Raw genomic sequence first — 16569 nt, 5'->3', positions numbered from 1 at the left:
TTATTTTATATAAAAGCATAAAAAAATAATATTAGACACGAATACCAAATGAACTAATAATCGTTCATATACAACATTATGAAAATATTGACAGAATAAAATAATGGTATTGCCAGCATCAAATCTAAAAAAAACATTAAAATGTATTTTAGTTAAAATACTGTTTTTGCATATACTTTTTTAATAATGGATTATTAAGCTAAAAGTCGTTGTTAACTAATGTACACTTTAAGGTCATAATAAGGTTTTTTTGCATAAGACTGTTAAAGTTTAATATTCAAGTCTACTTTGGTATTTTACATTTTTTAAATCGATTCAATTTGTGTAGAATAATTCGATTTTTAAAAATAAAATACAAATATTTTAATATTTAAAATAAGTGAAGAATGCCAAGGAGGCCAAAAGATGACGGGCCATCAGCGACCAAATAATACTTTTCTCCTTTAAAAATTAAAAAAAGCTATTAATAGCTACATATAGGAAAATCTGCATTTTAAAGTTATTTAAAATATAATTTTTTCATACACAATATATTATATTTGTTCTTTAAACTTTAAGAAAATTTATAGAATGGTAGTAAAAAAACATAAAATGTGATGCACATCCTAAAGGCCTACTTAATAAAATTGGAAAACTTTTTATAGCGTTATATAAAAAGTCTTGGCTTTTAAGATAAGCTATATTTTTTTGCAAAAAAAAAAAAAAAAAATATTTTTAAAAATTGATTTTTGACAAGTTTACTTAAAGAAGACCCCATGTGCACTGTAAGCCAGCATCATATAATATACATTAGATTGAAGAATAATAGCATTTTGTTGTTTGCAAATATAAAATTCTATTAAAATCACTTCCAACTAGGGTTGCCAGATTCCGATTCGCAAAAAGCTGGACATTGGGTTTTAAAAAGCTGGACAAAAAAATACTGAGAAAATGTTAATTTTGGTTTTGTGTAAATAATTTCACAGTGATACACCAAAAAAATGCAGGGGTTCTCATATACCAATTCCGTTTTGTTATAGTCCATAGAATACGAATATATTTTTAGTTTTCCCCGATAACTTCGTTAACTTAGTTTTTAAGAGCAAAAGATGTGAAAAAGCGCCATTTTTGAATTTTTACATTTAAAAAATCATAAGCTGTAGGTAAAGAAATTGACTATCGCTCGCAATAATATTACGACATCAGCTGTTCAAGTGTTGAAACATGTTGTCAGTGATGATAGAAGAGGAAAATCATAACTTTGTTGTATAACAAATGTACAAACAGTATTGGCTAACATGATTTGACAAAGATAACCTAAAAAAGATTGCCCAAGTTACTGCAATAACTTGCAGTAAAAAAAATCTATTTAGCTGGACAAATTAAATTTTAGCTTGAAACTAGACAAGCATCAAAAAAGCTGGACAATCCAGCCAAGTCCAGCCAGGCTGGCAACCCTACTTACAACTCTTTGGGATCTGTAGCATCTACATATAGGGTAAGTATTAACTTCTTACCATTTTTATTTCTCATACATAGGCATGGATCTGCTTCACTAGCCTTAAAACCAAGCTCCAATAAATAGTGGGGCTTTCTTCAATCCATATAAACTTCGTTTAATTTTGCATACTTTCTTAGTACCATCATTAAAAAATTCATGCAGTTTCATATAAATAAATTCCTCAAAATTACTATAGATAAACTCTGTTGAAACATCAAATTGAGATATATGCATGTTTTGACTAGCAGCTACACTTAGAGTAGCCAATTTGGCTACTGGACTAAATGTTTCATTGTAATCTACACCTTTACGCTGTTTAAAGACTTTTATTACAAATCTTGTCGGACATGGCTTAATCGACTCCGCTATCTATAAGGATTCAGAATATATATACTTTATGGGGTCAGAAAATTATATTTTGGAAATTACAAACGGAATGACAAACTTAAATATACCCTTCTCACGAAGGTGAAGGGTATAAAAATAAAATACTACCAATTTTTTATTTATTTTTTTTATTTATTTAACAATATTCAATTTGTTAATCCGAATCATTTGGATTTAAATTGCAATCAAAGGTAGGACTAATAACGAATTCAGTATGTAGCAGAAGCTAATTACTTTAAACATTTACAGGAAATAAAAATGTAAAATTTGGTGTGCAGCCCAGGGATGGCAAATGGAATTTTCAAATTGTACAAAACTGCATTTAAAATTGTACTTTTTTGAATCCGATTGTACCAATAGTGCATATACTAGTACAAAGATTAAATTAATAGAGTAGTCGCTAGTCTAGTTAATAGAAAATACCATAAAAAAACGATCTGATAAAAAATATTTAATCCTAAAAAGTACTCTCTTTGGCAAATGTTATTACTGCTTGTCTGGTTGTAATCTCTTCCAGGATTCTTTACAGTATGAGAGAATATAAACAAGAATTGTATATGTCTTCTGAAGTTTCGTAAAAATTTGACCGAAGTCGGTAGTTCTTCGTACTTTGTGTTAAAAGTGCAATTTTAAATTATTATTTCAATAAGGGAAAATATTTAAAATTGTACAAAATGAGTCATTGGTGTAACATTGTACTTTTGATGATAGAATTGTACCAGAAAAAGTACAATTGTACCAATTTTGCCAACCCTGGTGCAGACATACAGAAAGAAACAGGGATATTGCAAATTCATTCTAACAAAACAAATTTTATTGCTAAAACGAAACGTTTAATGGTGTTTCGTATGTGTGCTGATGCTGACAATGTCCACTTTAAATTTTATACGGTTGAAAGCCTTTCTGAGTGATCGGTCGGCTGGCTGTCCATGTATACCTTATAAGCAAGGGACTGGTCAAAGAAATTTGTTCTATAGTATATATTAGGCTATAGTGCACAGATAAGGGACTAGACTCTAGTCCATTATTGGCAGGATGATAGTGTATAGTCCAGACAAGTGTGTGATATATATTAATGTATACCTGTATAAGATATGTATATAAAATGTATATTATATAATAAACTAGCTATACCCAGTGTGCTTTGCTACCCTAAAAGAAATATGTATAAATAAATACCAGATTTATTATATGTTAGATATGAAAGATGTCAAGCAAATTATGGCAAGTTCGCCAGTTTCTATCTATCGCCAATTTCTATCTATCTATAAAAAATTTGAATAATATTAGAGTTTCTAAGATGCACGAAATTTTGTATTTAATTCATATATCTTGTGCCAAGCCACCCAATGAAAGTCCGCCCGTTATGCTCTAAATGTTTACATGAATTTCAAAGTTCTCCATGTAAAATTTGAAGATTCTAGCTCTAATCTTTTCTCAGATATACGAATTTTTCTATTTGATTCATGTGGGGGCTTCAAGACCCCCCAGATGAAAGTCCGCTTTTTTTTCCTCCAAAATGTTCAGATGAATATTTAAGTTCTTCGTGCGAAATTTGAAGAATTTAGTTCCATTAGTTTTCCAGATAAACGAATTTTTGTATTTAATTAACATGGGAGGTGCCGCTCCCCTCATGGGTAGTCCGCCAATTTATTACCCAAAATGTTTAGATAGATGTTAAAGTTTTTCGTGCAAAATTTGAAGACTCTAACTGTAATAGTTTCCAAGATAAACGTATGTTTGTATTTAATTTATATGGGAGGTGCCACGCCCCCTAATGATAGTCCGCCTACTTTTTGTCCTAAATAATTATATTGACACTAAAGTTGCTCCGACAAAATTTGAGGACTCTAACTGTTATATTATCTAAAATATACGGATTTAATATTTTCTTAATATAGGCGTGGCTCCTCGCCCACTTGGAATTTCAAAATAAAAAGTAGCCCATTACCTATTCCAGACATACAGGAATACGCTGTGAAAATTTGAATAATCGGTTCAGCCGTTTAGTAGTATATAACGTTCAAACATACAAACAAACACACATTCATTTTTATATATATAGATAAAAACTTTTACAAAAGCAGAATATTTATAACTAATCATTGTGTCGTTTCTACAATTTTGGAGCAGAAGTTAGCAATCCATTGTTTAACTATATTTTTTATATATTTCTGGCAATTTATATAAATATGTGCAGATTTTAATACATTACTTATGTACATATGTATATTATAGTTTATGTGAAATTTTAAATTACACTTTTGTCATAAATAATTTCATGAAAATCTAAATATTCTTTTATTATTGTGGCAACGCTACATATAATAATTAAGAGAAAAGGAAACTTCAAAAAACCTTACTTAAAAAAAATTTTTGATTGGCACTACCAGAGTTTAAAGTCTGAATAAACTATTTTTCTGTTTACTATTGACTATGCAATAAATAATTATCATTTTCATTTTTAAATGCAAACAAACTCAAAAAATTTAAACAATTTTCCTATTTCATATACGTTAGTATTTTTCTATCGAACTGCCGTTTTAGTTTTTGTAAAAAATATTTTGTATTTGTAAACTATTTCAACAGTAAAACTTTTTTGAATATGACTATTTCTGCTAGTAAAAATATATAACTGCCGAAAAAATAAAATTTGAAAAACTAAAAAATTATGAGAATATATAAATATGTCCACAATTTTGTATATCAAATTTTTTCCGAATTCCGAAAATTAAACTGATGATGGGCATTTTCATGAGGTCTACCAAGACTATACAAATAAAAACCCTTCTAACTTTTGTATTTTTAAGATAATTTAACAAAATTTTATACATGGTCTTCTATTATACTAAAGACGAAGTGTGTTGAAAATATTTTAAATCGGTTCATTATTTAACTTAGGTCCCATACAACCGGACCACTAAATAAAGCTTTAGGGCTCATAATTTCGTTATTCGATTTTAGTATTTCTACAAAATCGGCAGATCTATAATTTATACTTATGACCGTCAAACGTACAGCCGATTTTTTAATCGTTGGGCCTCGTTTGACCCTAGTCCCATATAAGGAATTTTTCAGCAAATTATTTAAAACTCCTTAACTCACTTATAAACACTAGTGTTGTGTTCAAATTAGGCAGTTTTATGAAAACGTTAATCGAACTAAATTTCATAAGGATTGCTCCATATTTAATCCTAGTTCCCATATAACACCACTTTTTTATTTGTATCAATAAAGTGCTTAAGTATGATAATCGGTGGACCATGCCAAACGGGATTTCTAAATATTTAGTAAAAGCGATTGTATATATGAGCAATGTTTTCAGGTACCTGTACCTCGTTTCTGTAATTTTCGAGAAATAACTTAAAATATAATAGTCTTCCAGTTTTTAACAGTGGGACTCTGATTATTTTTCAACTGTACTCATTAAAATTTAATAAGAAATTTTTAAATTTCTTGTATTCACCCTGTTTTACACAAGATGATCATGAATTTTTCGACAGATTTTCTCGATGCGAGAATTACAGAAACGGGGTACTGTTTTATTTAAATAAAATAAGTATTCTCAAACTTGACTTTTTAACGCGATAAAGATCAACATACCGCATGATTGAAAGATCTTTTATCGAAAATTTTCTGTTTTTTAGTTCGATTGTTTTATTCAACTTTTTAAATTTTTTTAGTTTTATTTTTTTGAAATAAAATGTTTGACTTAAAAAATATGAAATTGAAAATGAAATTTGACTGTTGACTAAAAGCAATTTGAAATAGTTTATAAATGTAAAATATTTTAAGTAAAACTAAACAAAATTTATGTAGAAAAGCAATTCATATAAGTGATATAGGAAAATTGTTTTAAAATTTTTAGTTTGTATAATGTTAAATATAAAATTTTGAAACTATTTTAATAGTTTTCTATTAAAAATATGTTTTATACAACTTTTTTAAAAACTATTTTAGTAGTTCTTTTAAACTCTGGGCACTACCTTCTTTATTTTTATCATGCATAGTTGTGCTGACATTTCATTCAAATTATATTTTTCATTCTTGGTTAAAAGCATTCAGCTTGATTTGAATGTATCAAATTGTGTTGGCAAAATCTGAAGAAATTTACATACCAATAAAATATCTGGCAGCAGATATTCGTTTCTTCCTTTTAAACCGTTGTTCAGTTCCAACAATAAGTTTTTCAGTTTTGCTATATGTACATACATATGTAGACTCACATCTTCATTTGTGTTCCACATAAACGAAAAGAAATCAACACAGATTTAGAATAATTGATTTTTGGATCCCGCTTCAAATTGTAGTATTAATGATTCCCTAGCTTCTGCGGCAGATTCCTTATCCATTATCTTTTGGTATATTTCATCACTTACTGCGCTTGTATCTTCTTCAGTTGTTGCGGTGACTGGTAGTGGTATTGGATTCACTAATTTTCCATCTATAACATCAACTGCTCCTTCGTGATAATCCAATGAATCATGCATCTTGCGCTTCCAGATTGGATAATCCAATTCGTTTTGAAAAGGCTTGATGTGTTTGAAAAATTCATTTTTACTTACATATTACTCTTATAATCCTGAAGTATGTACATACATATTTTAATCTTGATGAAATGTCTTGTAAAATTCTTGCTTTTCTTGATATCTTCAAAAATTCTTTTATTTGAAGTTTCTTGAAAATTTTCTTAATATAATTTTCTGAATGAACAACTTTTGAGAATTGAAAAATAAACAAATCCAAATATTTTACTAATACAAAAATACAAAATCAGTATATAAAATGAGAAATGAGTTTTTTTATTTTCAACAGACGCTACCATTCAAAGGCAATGGTTAAGTTTTTGTGGCTGTGGAAATCAAATAAACTCCAAAACTGCATTCATATGTACATATGTACATACATATGTCTGTACTTTTTAGTATTGAGTACCCAAAAAATAGGTTCTAAAGATAGCAAAAAATCGGGTTTTTTGTGAAAAAGGCATTTTAATTATTGTTTTCTAAAATTAGCGAATGCAGATGACCTACATTCTTAATATTGTACTTACTTTTGCGTTCCATGTTATATTATTCCACTAATTAAAAAAAACTATATATATCGCACATTTGCAACTAAAGGTTCATAAGTCAAAATTAGGTGTTTATGAACTAAATACTTACCACAAAATAAACTCCGTATTATCAGTAAATGTCAAAATTACACATTTTGTCTTTGTTATGTATTATTTTTTCAAATGTATGACATGCAGAATTTATAACCTTTAGTTGCCACTGAGCGATGTACATATATATTTATATTCATACATAATATTTGATTCAGTTTTTCTTACTTAATTTCATAATTATTATTTACTTTATGTATAATAGTTAATAAATATTAAGGATAAAATTAATTGCACTAAGTTTAACACAAAATGTTTTCTTTAATTTTTACAACTATTTTAAAATATGTTTCATTGTCCCAATTTTCGTTATTAAGTATTTATAGTGGAATATAATTCGAAGGAAATTTTTGAGTAATCGATTAAATATTAAAAATTATTCGATTATTCGAACGAATGACGAATAAACTTTTTTGTTCGAATAATTTAATAAAATATTAAATCTGAATAATTAAACGAAAATTCTTTATTATTTAACTAAAAGTACGTTCACACCTAACAAATATTTGACGAAAAAGACGTAACCACTATTTTTTATAAATATTTGTTTGATCTTACGTGAGTTTTGTAACTGCAAAAATTTTCGAAACAAATAGTAAAGGCATTCTAAAGTGATAACTTCAAAGATATTTTATGTTTGTGCAAATAAATATACATATATTTAAAGGAAATCAAAATGTCGATTATTTAGGGGTCGCGATATAACTCTCAGGAGAGGGGTATTTCGCGGTACACTACATTTGCCATGGTGGCATTTTCTCCCCTTTACCACGATTGATTTCCTACTAAGGACCCTATTCGAGAATAGACTTAGATTTGTTTGGTATGCAGACGATGTCATAATCTAAAGATCTAAATTACTTGTGAGCTGGACTCAAGTGAGAGGCCTCAATGTTTACCAGGCGAAGACGGAAAGCTTTCTTTTTAATTTTAGTGTTGAACGATGTAATACATTTAGTGAATACTATATATAGTTTTTCTTTTTACCAACAATCATTTTTCCATGAAAAGGAGAACTCGACCCGATAATGGCCTAGGTGTATTTTTCTTATTTAATGTAGATACATCCATTCATCAACCTAACCTAATTAGCAATAAATAAGTTGTTTTTCATTTCCCGGGAAAAATCAAAAAAAAATTAAGAATAAGATACAATTTGTTTTTTTTTCGTCTGACAAAAACCATATTTAAAGGTTAAATAGATAGTAATTACATATGATAAATAAATAAACGTTAATTATTTCGTTTGGTGCGCGCAAAAGTTTAAAATAATAGAATTTAAAAAATCGTAAACATTTAGAAGGACTATCAGTGCATGTTAAAATAGTTATTACAAATTTCATATTTTAGGAAATACTCTGGTATTTAAAAAAATTATTTTAATTTTTTTGCAATTTATTTCAAAACCCCCAATTTTGCAAAAAAAAAATTGTCCTAAAATTAAAGATGATTTTCAATGTATTGCATATAAATTGATGAATTTAGTCACACATATAGTTCATAATTGGAGACTCAATATTGTTGAAATTGGTCCACAATTTCTTATATCACCCATACAGGAGTTAAATGGTTTTATCACAAAAAAATTGGAAAAGTTTCGAACCTACAATCCCTTAGTTGCTGGTTCGACGTCATACCCACTACACCATTAACTAGTCGTATTATTGCTTGTCATCTGATGATATTCACATAAAAATTTTCTTCCTGGTTTGTATAAATAAGAGAGTATTTGAAGCTACAAGTCCACAGGATGATATCCGTTGTCAGTTACCCCTTTTAGGAAATTAATGGGCTAACATATGGAAATATTTATCCAAAAAACCTTCCAGACCTATATAGAAAAACATAATCATAATATATATGTATGTATGACTTGGCAGTATTTGTCATTATAGACCTATTTTCAAGCTAATACACAAAACTTTTATTTTGTTGTTTCCCTTCACCTTCGAACTATGGTTTAGACGACCACTTTCTTTAGCCAAAACAATTTTTTTTTAATATTATGTTTTTGTACTTTTTTAATGTAATCTAGTAGGTCATACTTCAAAGGTACCAAAAATGCATTTGGTTTTTATTTACATAAATTTACAATTAAAAATTGGCTGTCAATGTTGGTTATTTCCCAATAAATTTTTAATGTGATTAAAAAACTAAATATTTTTTTAAGTTTGTGAATTATGTTTGCTAAAGAAATTAAAAGCAAATTAAAAAAAATATGGAAAAGAAAGCTGCTGTAAGTACTTTAATTATCAATAGAAATTAAGTTTAAAACAATGTCGCGATATGAAAAAATTAATTATTACGTATAACCTACAAAATCGTAGTAATCACCAACTTTATATAAGGTTATATAAAAATTCCGGACTCTTCCGGGGACAAAACTTAAAAACAAAACAGTTAGATCGGAATATTATTACTTACTCTAACTAACCTTTTTTCGAATTTTTTCGATTTCTGAGAAAATTTCTATTTTGTTGCAGATGGTTATTATTAAAAAAATATTTTTTTGGGAATATCGCTAAAAGAGAAAGCTAAATGTAGAAATAATTATATTCTATTCTAAAATATGTTCTGGAACAAATCGTCCAAGAGAACATTTCAAATGAGGTTTTCTAATATATAACGGAAAAAGTATATGGTTTGTGCAAAAGAATGGATGAAAAATGGAAAATTTGGCATTGTAAAGTAGACATTTTTTGTAGCCGTTATAATAATTGGTTGATAGCTGAAACCCTTTTTGAAGGGCAAAAAATCACCAATATTAAGTACAAGCGCAGTAAATTCGGAATTAAGACCATTAAGTGGCGTGCGTCTACGTCCAGAGTTTTCAAAAAAAAAATCGGAACGAAGCAAACGGAGATAAGTCTCTGAGCTTTCTGCATCTAAAAAATATGAGACCGATATTTTTGTGCGTACTGCACGTAAATCAGGTGATGTAGAAATAGCTACAGTCCGTGAAAAGCAAGACCTTTAAAAATGCGAAAATTTTGCACAAAAAATGAAAAAGCTGCAATAAATTTCTCCGAGGAAGAAGTATTAGCATGCTTCCTCGAAAATAATTTTTCAAAAAAACAATATTGTAACATTCGCCTTGAAAGCAAGGAAAGAAACTCAGATATACATATTTACTTATTACCATAGAATGATGTAATCAGAACTGAAATGTAGGCCCGAAGGTGCAATTGTAAGTGAAATAACTGCAAGTGTTCCTTTACAAATGCTGTTAATGCATACTGCAACTAGAATAGAACTACATAAAGAAGTTATGTAACCACAATGAATTCAGCTAAAATGGATCTTATTTTAAGCTATGGATTTGACCGTAGTCACATGCCAGGCAAAGTATAATCAAGCTTTTCAAGAGCCAAGTACTTCACGGAATGCAGATTATTCCCTTTTGACAACAACGGTGATACCTTTAAGACGTGTTCAATCTTCTAAAATAATTTTTTGGAGCAATTGGACTTCTCAAATTGTTTTTTCACCCCACTAAATTGGAATTTATAAAGGAAATAAAAGAGAGATGATTATTTAAAAAACAAATTAAAGAGGTCAGAAATTTACACGTACAAGTCGATGAAAATAAATCGCAGAAGCACAATTTAAGTTCTTTTTAACACTTATCATGGAGTGAATGAGTACCTTATAGTACAGGGCCAATGTACGCGGCATGCGGCTTCAAGCGGCAATAGCATTACCAAATTTAATAAAATTAATGTGTTTACAAAATTTTCCATATAAAAATATTGACACATTAGGAATATTTTGATTTGGCAATGATGAGCGACGCGGCAAAGTTGAATATTGTTCAACTTTTCCGCACGGCCGCTTGAAAATCAATTGCAATACAAAAAAAATTAATACAAAAAATATTTAAAAAACAAATAAAAATTATATTGGAATTAATTTGTGTTATTTTTAAATTCAAAAGTGATTGATTTATATATTTTTTTGCTCAACTGATTCCGCGTGCATTGGCCTTTCACCATAATTTTTAAGCGGAAAGCCGAGCAGCTAATTGCCGCGTACATTGGACCTGTACCTTTATGACAACCCAAGGATAGAAATGTGTGCTGGCTTGAATGGTGATGAATGAAAGGTATACAAGTGATACAATTGAAATTTCCATCCTTGTATGTTCAGGATTTACTCTGTTCATAACAGTTTTACCACAGTGTGTTCTCCATAAGACTCAACAGAGGCCAACGCATCTTTCTTTTTCATAAAATTAAGTGATTTTTTTGCAGCTTGGATGTTAAGCAACGGGGCGAGACCGATTGTATGGCTAATAGATGTAAATGGACCAATTTCAAAATTTTTTCACAGCATTCGGCTTTGCTGCTGCAAAAGATCCGACACCAAATGATGAAGTATCTTAAAAAATGCAAAAGTTTTAAGGATATTTATTTTGTCAGCCGTATTTTACCTTTTCATGAAATTGCCGATATGTACAGCGAATTGTTAAAAGTAGCTACAACGAAGTATTTCACATTCGTTATATTGAAGTTTCGCATTTGTGACCTTTAAAATTAATTTAGATTTAAAGAAAAATGGAGAACAAATTTTCGAATAATTCAAAATTTTCAATAAAATCGTATGTACATACATATGCATTTAAAAAACACGTTTGTGATATACTATATACACTTAAATTAAATATTTTAAATAATTGAAGTAGCTATGAGTAAATTAATTTAAATTTTAATTTTTTATAATGTATACAAGCTAAATACTAGATTGTGTGGATATTATTCGTATCATTGTTACATTTATTATTAATATTATTATTACTATTCTCATTGTTGTAAACGTTTTCTACGTCACTAGTACTATCACGATCACTGTCACTATTATATCCGTCAGTCATAATATCAATTGGATGAATTTTTAAACGTGGTGTTGGGTCTTCGGTCTTCATATTTTTATGTTTTTGGCTTCCGGTTGAATTTGCACTAATTACCATTGAGGAAGAGGATAAGTCCAGATACTGTAAAGTCGGTTTATTGGGTAGAGTCTTGCCAGAGTTTGGTGGGTGAATATTTATGGATTTAAAAGCACTATTTTCACCTCCCATTAATAATGGAACTGATGCTGTGTGTGATGAAAGTATTTGATCCATTATTTTTCCCTTCTCCTGTTTTGGATTTTTGCTGTTCGATTCCGCTGGAGGTGGACTTCCGGTACGGGTGAGAGTAATGCTTAAAGCTGGCGCTGTCGAGTTCAGATTTTTTTCGCCGGTATCGAGGTACGGTGTGCTCTCCATACGTTGATATATTGGATATAGGAGGGTTTGATGTTGGCTCAACTTCATTGGTTCTAACGAACTGTCGACCCCCGGTCTTCTCGTCAGTATCTGTGGTAGCTGGTGGGAGAAATGTGGTTCCGTAGAGAAATTGATGGGAGAGCAATGATTTTGTGGTGATATTGAGTCCCTTTTTCGTAGTAGATTCACACGTTGATGTCGACGCCATTTCGCTCGTCTGTTGGAAAACCAAACCTAATTGATCAATATTAAGAAATCATGTGTTAGTCTATAAAAGTGTCAATGTGACGTTATGATTGTTATTAATATGCATATACGTACATATGGATATGAACCCACTAGCATTCGTGTGTGTATGTGCGTGTGATATTATTTATTTATTAATATGGACTGATATTCATTAGGGTGGGTAAGTTTGTACGGATTAAACAATAAAAGATAAAGATTTTTTCGTTTTCCAAATTATCCGATATCGTGTGAATATGCGTTGAAGGGATAAAAAGGGTTTTTTAAATACAATTCTAGTAAAAGTAGTAAAACAAGAGAAAAATAAAAATATATTCTCAAAAATTAAAAAAGTAAACGAATGAAATTCAAGTAAATTTTGTTTCATTGTCATTATATTGAAAAATTAAAAACAAATCGTACGAATTGTTTTTCCAAAAAAATCATTAAATGTAGAACAAATATTGTTTTACTACTTTCTAATCGAAAATAATATTCAAGCCATAAATAGTAACATTTAAATTTTTACTTTTGCAGATTCTTCAATTTATGTATCCAATATCTGATCAGTGATATTGTTAACATCACTAAAGACTAGACTATATATAGACTAGAATATATACTAGAGTGTAGACTACAATATAGAATAGATTATATACTAGACTATATAATAGGCTGTATACTAAACTATAATCTAAACTATGGAATAGACTATATACTAGACTATAAGTTGGACTATAGACTAGACTAGATAATAGAATAGTCTGAGTATATTCCAGTCTATAGTTTAATCCAACGGTTCCCAAATGTGTAGCAAAATCCTAGAGGGTCCTCGAAGACGAACGATAATATACAAAGTAGATAATTGTGTTTGACTATATTTTATCAAAAATACTAAAAAAAAGCTCTGAAAAATTTTCTTACTTCTTCGAGATATCTTAACCTGAAGTTTGGAACAACCATAAATTTATAAAAACTGAATTATTTACTTAATTTCGTCTTTATTTTATGAAAAACTTATATGCCATAATTTCCCCATAAAAATACTTTTAATCGTTTACTGTAAAATAAAGGCAATATAAAATATTCCTTTATTTTACTTTAACATTTATACTGATTTGAAACGTTATGTTAAAATATCTCGTCAAAAGTAGATATAACAGGGGTTAACCAATTATTATAAAGATAGATTGGACATAATAGATTTTATAAATTAAGGTATCTTCGCTCTGTTATAAACTCTCAAAACAGTTTTTCAAACCTGATGTGATCGATAAATTCGGATTCGTAGGTATTTTTTAATTCATATTTAAATTCTTAATTCACAATACTTTCGCAAAGAGTTCATATGATATTTTATGCGGATAATTCACTCCACATGAGCATGGATGAAGTCCAACAGTTTTATATTATTTTCCCGAAAACTTTGGTGGCACATTAGCTTAAATATTCTGTTAACCCCTCTGCAATCGTAACATATTGTAAAAACGAGACTCTCTCGAACAATCATTTAGAACAATTAGATATCAAAATATGTATGGGGGTCCACAAAATTATAAAAATATTAACGGAAAATTGTCTAATAAATGTTATGAAGATCGGTCCATAATTGACCCTACCCCTCATAGAAAGTCCCCTTCCGAAAATTACTTAAAAATGGCTGTATAGCATTGTAATATTACGTAATCTAATTATAACCACATTGAAGGTCCTATTCAGAAAGCCAGCGTGACGTTCTTATTAATCTATTAATCAAAGTCCATATATAGGACCACCTTCTGAAATTGATTTTTTTACATTGGATTTGATTGTGGATATAAAAGGTTCGGCATAGCCGAATATAACACTCTTACATGTTAATTATTTTAGTCATACCGAAGTTATATCCAATTATCTTGGAAGTGATGTTATTCCGAAAATAACATTCCTGACTAACAGTGATAGGAAGATTCTTAGGAATTACGTTCAGGAAACTGAGTTTCTGAACACTGAAAAATAATTCATTCAGTTCCCTTTCTTTTTTTCATGATAAGGAGCGCACAACAGGCCCGATAGTGACCAGGTGTATTTCTTCGGATTTGATGGAGTACACATCCTCCTATCAACCTACCGAAATATGTCAAAATACCGATAACGCTAAATTACCAATATCGAAATGATTCCAAATACCGATAACGCTGATACCATTACCGAAATAAGTTCAAATACCGATACCGCTATCTTATCACCGCTTCGAAACGGTTGCCACCTTTGTTGTAAAACAATGTCATAGTGAAACTTCTTTATATTCTTCGGTTTGTTGTATGAATTTTGTATGAAAATGAAATAAATTATTAATATCTTTATGAATACGGGGGTAGGTCCTTAAATGGATATTAAAAACACTCAATAAATCTATATACATATGTCTGTACATTATTACTCAAAAAGTATCAATTGTATCGATTCCCTTTAATCTGTACAAACCCTTAATATTGGTATAAAGTATAAAAAGGTAATTTGTGTTCCAATTGCTATCAGAATTTTAAGATATTAGTACAATTACAATATAAATAGATATGTATAAATATTGTTTTGTTAATTACATCCGTCGGGTTAGAAGAATTAATAAATTGTTACACTAAGATACATAATACGTGACGAAAATAAACTGAAGAATATAATTACCTGAACTCTTGCTTCGCTAAGAGATGTCCGAGAGGCTAACTTTTCTCGTGTGCTTACGCATGGATAGTGTGACTTTTCAAATTCCTTCTCCAGTTCCTCCAGTTGATCGGGACTAAATGTGGTTCGATTACGTCGAAATTTTGGTTGATCGCTATCATCCGATTCTGAATCCTCACCTTCAATATCTTAAAATAAGAAAAAAACGAAAAGAATATGTGTTCCAATGGAAAATATTTCTAAATTATTGAAAAGTAGCCGTATATATATAATATGTATTTATTTTCTTATACTAATACATATATTAAGATGACTTAAGCTTAAAATCAATTACATTAAAATAAAATAAAAAATAAAATATATCCTTACCAATCATTCTGTTGGCTTCTGGGGATCCCATTGTGTCATGTCCACTTGATGTTGGCGATGTTCCAGTGAGAGAAACGTTTTTATGGGTCTGATCAATACTGGTTTTATCAATTGGTTTTTCTAAAATTGAATTCTGATTGGTACTTGGATGCCACAGTTGATTAGCTGTCGGCAATGGTGTTGGCCATGTTTGAAAACTTGCATATGGATGTTGTGGATTCATGTAACCATAACTAGCGGCACGTGCAAACTCGGCAGCAGCTCTTTCTGCAGCTCTATTTCGTAGAATTCTATTTATTGATGATACTGATGGTGCTGTGGCATTCGTACAAACACCTGAGAGACAAAATGAAGGTAGCATTACTTAGAGTTTTAATCATTTATATTTTTTATTTAACTAGCAGCGTTAGTTTATATGTGTGTTATTTTGTTATTTAACCCTTCCCAATAAACATCGATTCAAACCTGTGAATATTTTTGAAAATTTTCTTAACTAAATAATGTATTTTCCAAATTGTTTTCAAATTTTAAAGTTTAGCCTTTGAAATAAACATGATAATTTCAAAAAACGTTTAAAAAAATATAATGTGTGATATTTATAAAATTTTCAAAGTTTTGTTTTAATTGAACTTAGAAAAGTTTCTTTCAAAAAATAAATTATTTTAGAAAAATTATTTTATTTTAGAAAAACAGAACATTTTTTCTACAGCAAGGGAGCGAAAAAACGTTAAATATGGGAGAAATAATCGGAGATATAAAAGAAAAATATGCTAAAATAAATGTATGAATGTTTTATTTTCAGGTGATGTAAAAAAATATATGAATTTTGCAATAGTTAGAGCATTATAATTAGGGTTTGAAATATGTATGAAAATAATAATAAAGAATACTTGAAATACGTTTGAAAATTTTTTTAGTTTCAAGTTTACCTCTAGCCTTTTTTTAAATTTGAAATACATTTGAAAAATACGTTTGATTTCTAACTGCCTTTTTGTTTGAGAAGGCCATAAT

General features: G+C 29.2%; 1 protein-coding gene across 4 annotated transcripts in view; it reads right to left on the bottom strand.

Annotated features, from left to right (window-relative positions):
- Nucleotides 1-7219: 7219 nt before the first annotated feature.
- The window catches only part of LOC119602791 (paired box protein Pax-3-A-like), a 111855-nt gene continuing 102505 nt past the window's right edge, over nucleotides 7220-16569 (bottom strand). For all 4 annotated transcript variants that reach the window (XM_037954497.1, XM_037954499.1, XM_037954500.1 and 1 more), the window contains 3 exons: nucleotides 15559-15894; nucleotides 15193-15377; nucleotides 7220-12534 (listed from right to left, as the gene is read on the bottom strand). In XM_037954497.1, the coding sequence (XP_037810425.1) occupies nucleotides 11770-12534; nucleotides 15193-15377; nucleotides 15559-15894 (1286 nt within the window). In that variant the 3' untranslated portion in view covers nucleotides 7220-11769. The remainder of the gene's footprint in view (nucleotides 12535-15192; nucleotides 15378-15558; nucleotides 15895-16569) is intronic.

This window comes from Lucilia sericata, unplaced genomic scaffold, assembly GCF_015586225.1.
Source record: "Lucilia sericata isolate MDLA Ls3-8-SP2 unplaced genomic scaffold, ASM1558622v1 Contig000253F_arrow, whole genome shotgun sequence".
NCBI lineage: Eukaryota > Metazoa > Arthropoda > Insecta > Diptera > Calliphoridae > Lucilia > Lucilia sericata.
The sequence above is the reverse complement of the archived record's forward strand: the minus strand, read 5'-3'. Positions and strand labels throughout refer to the sequence as shown.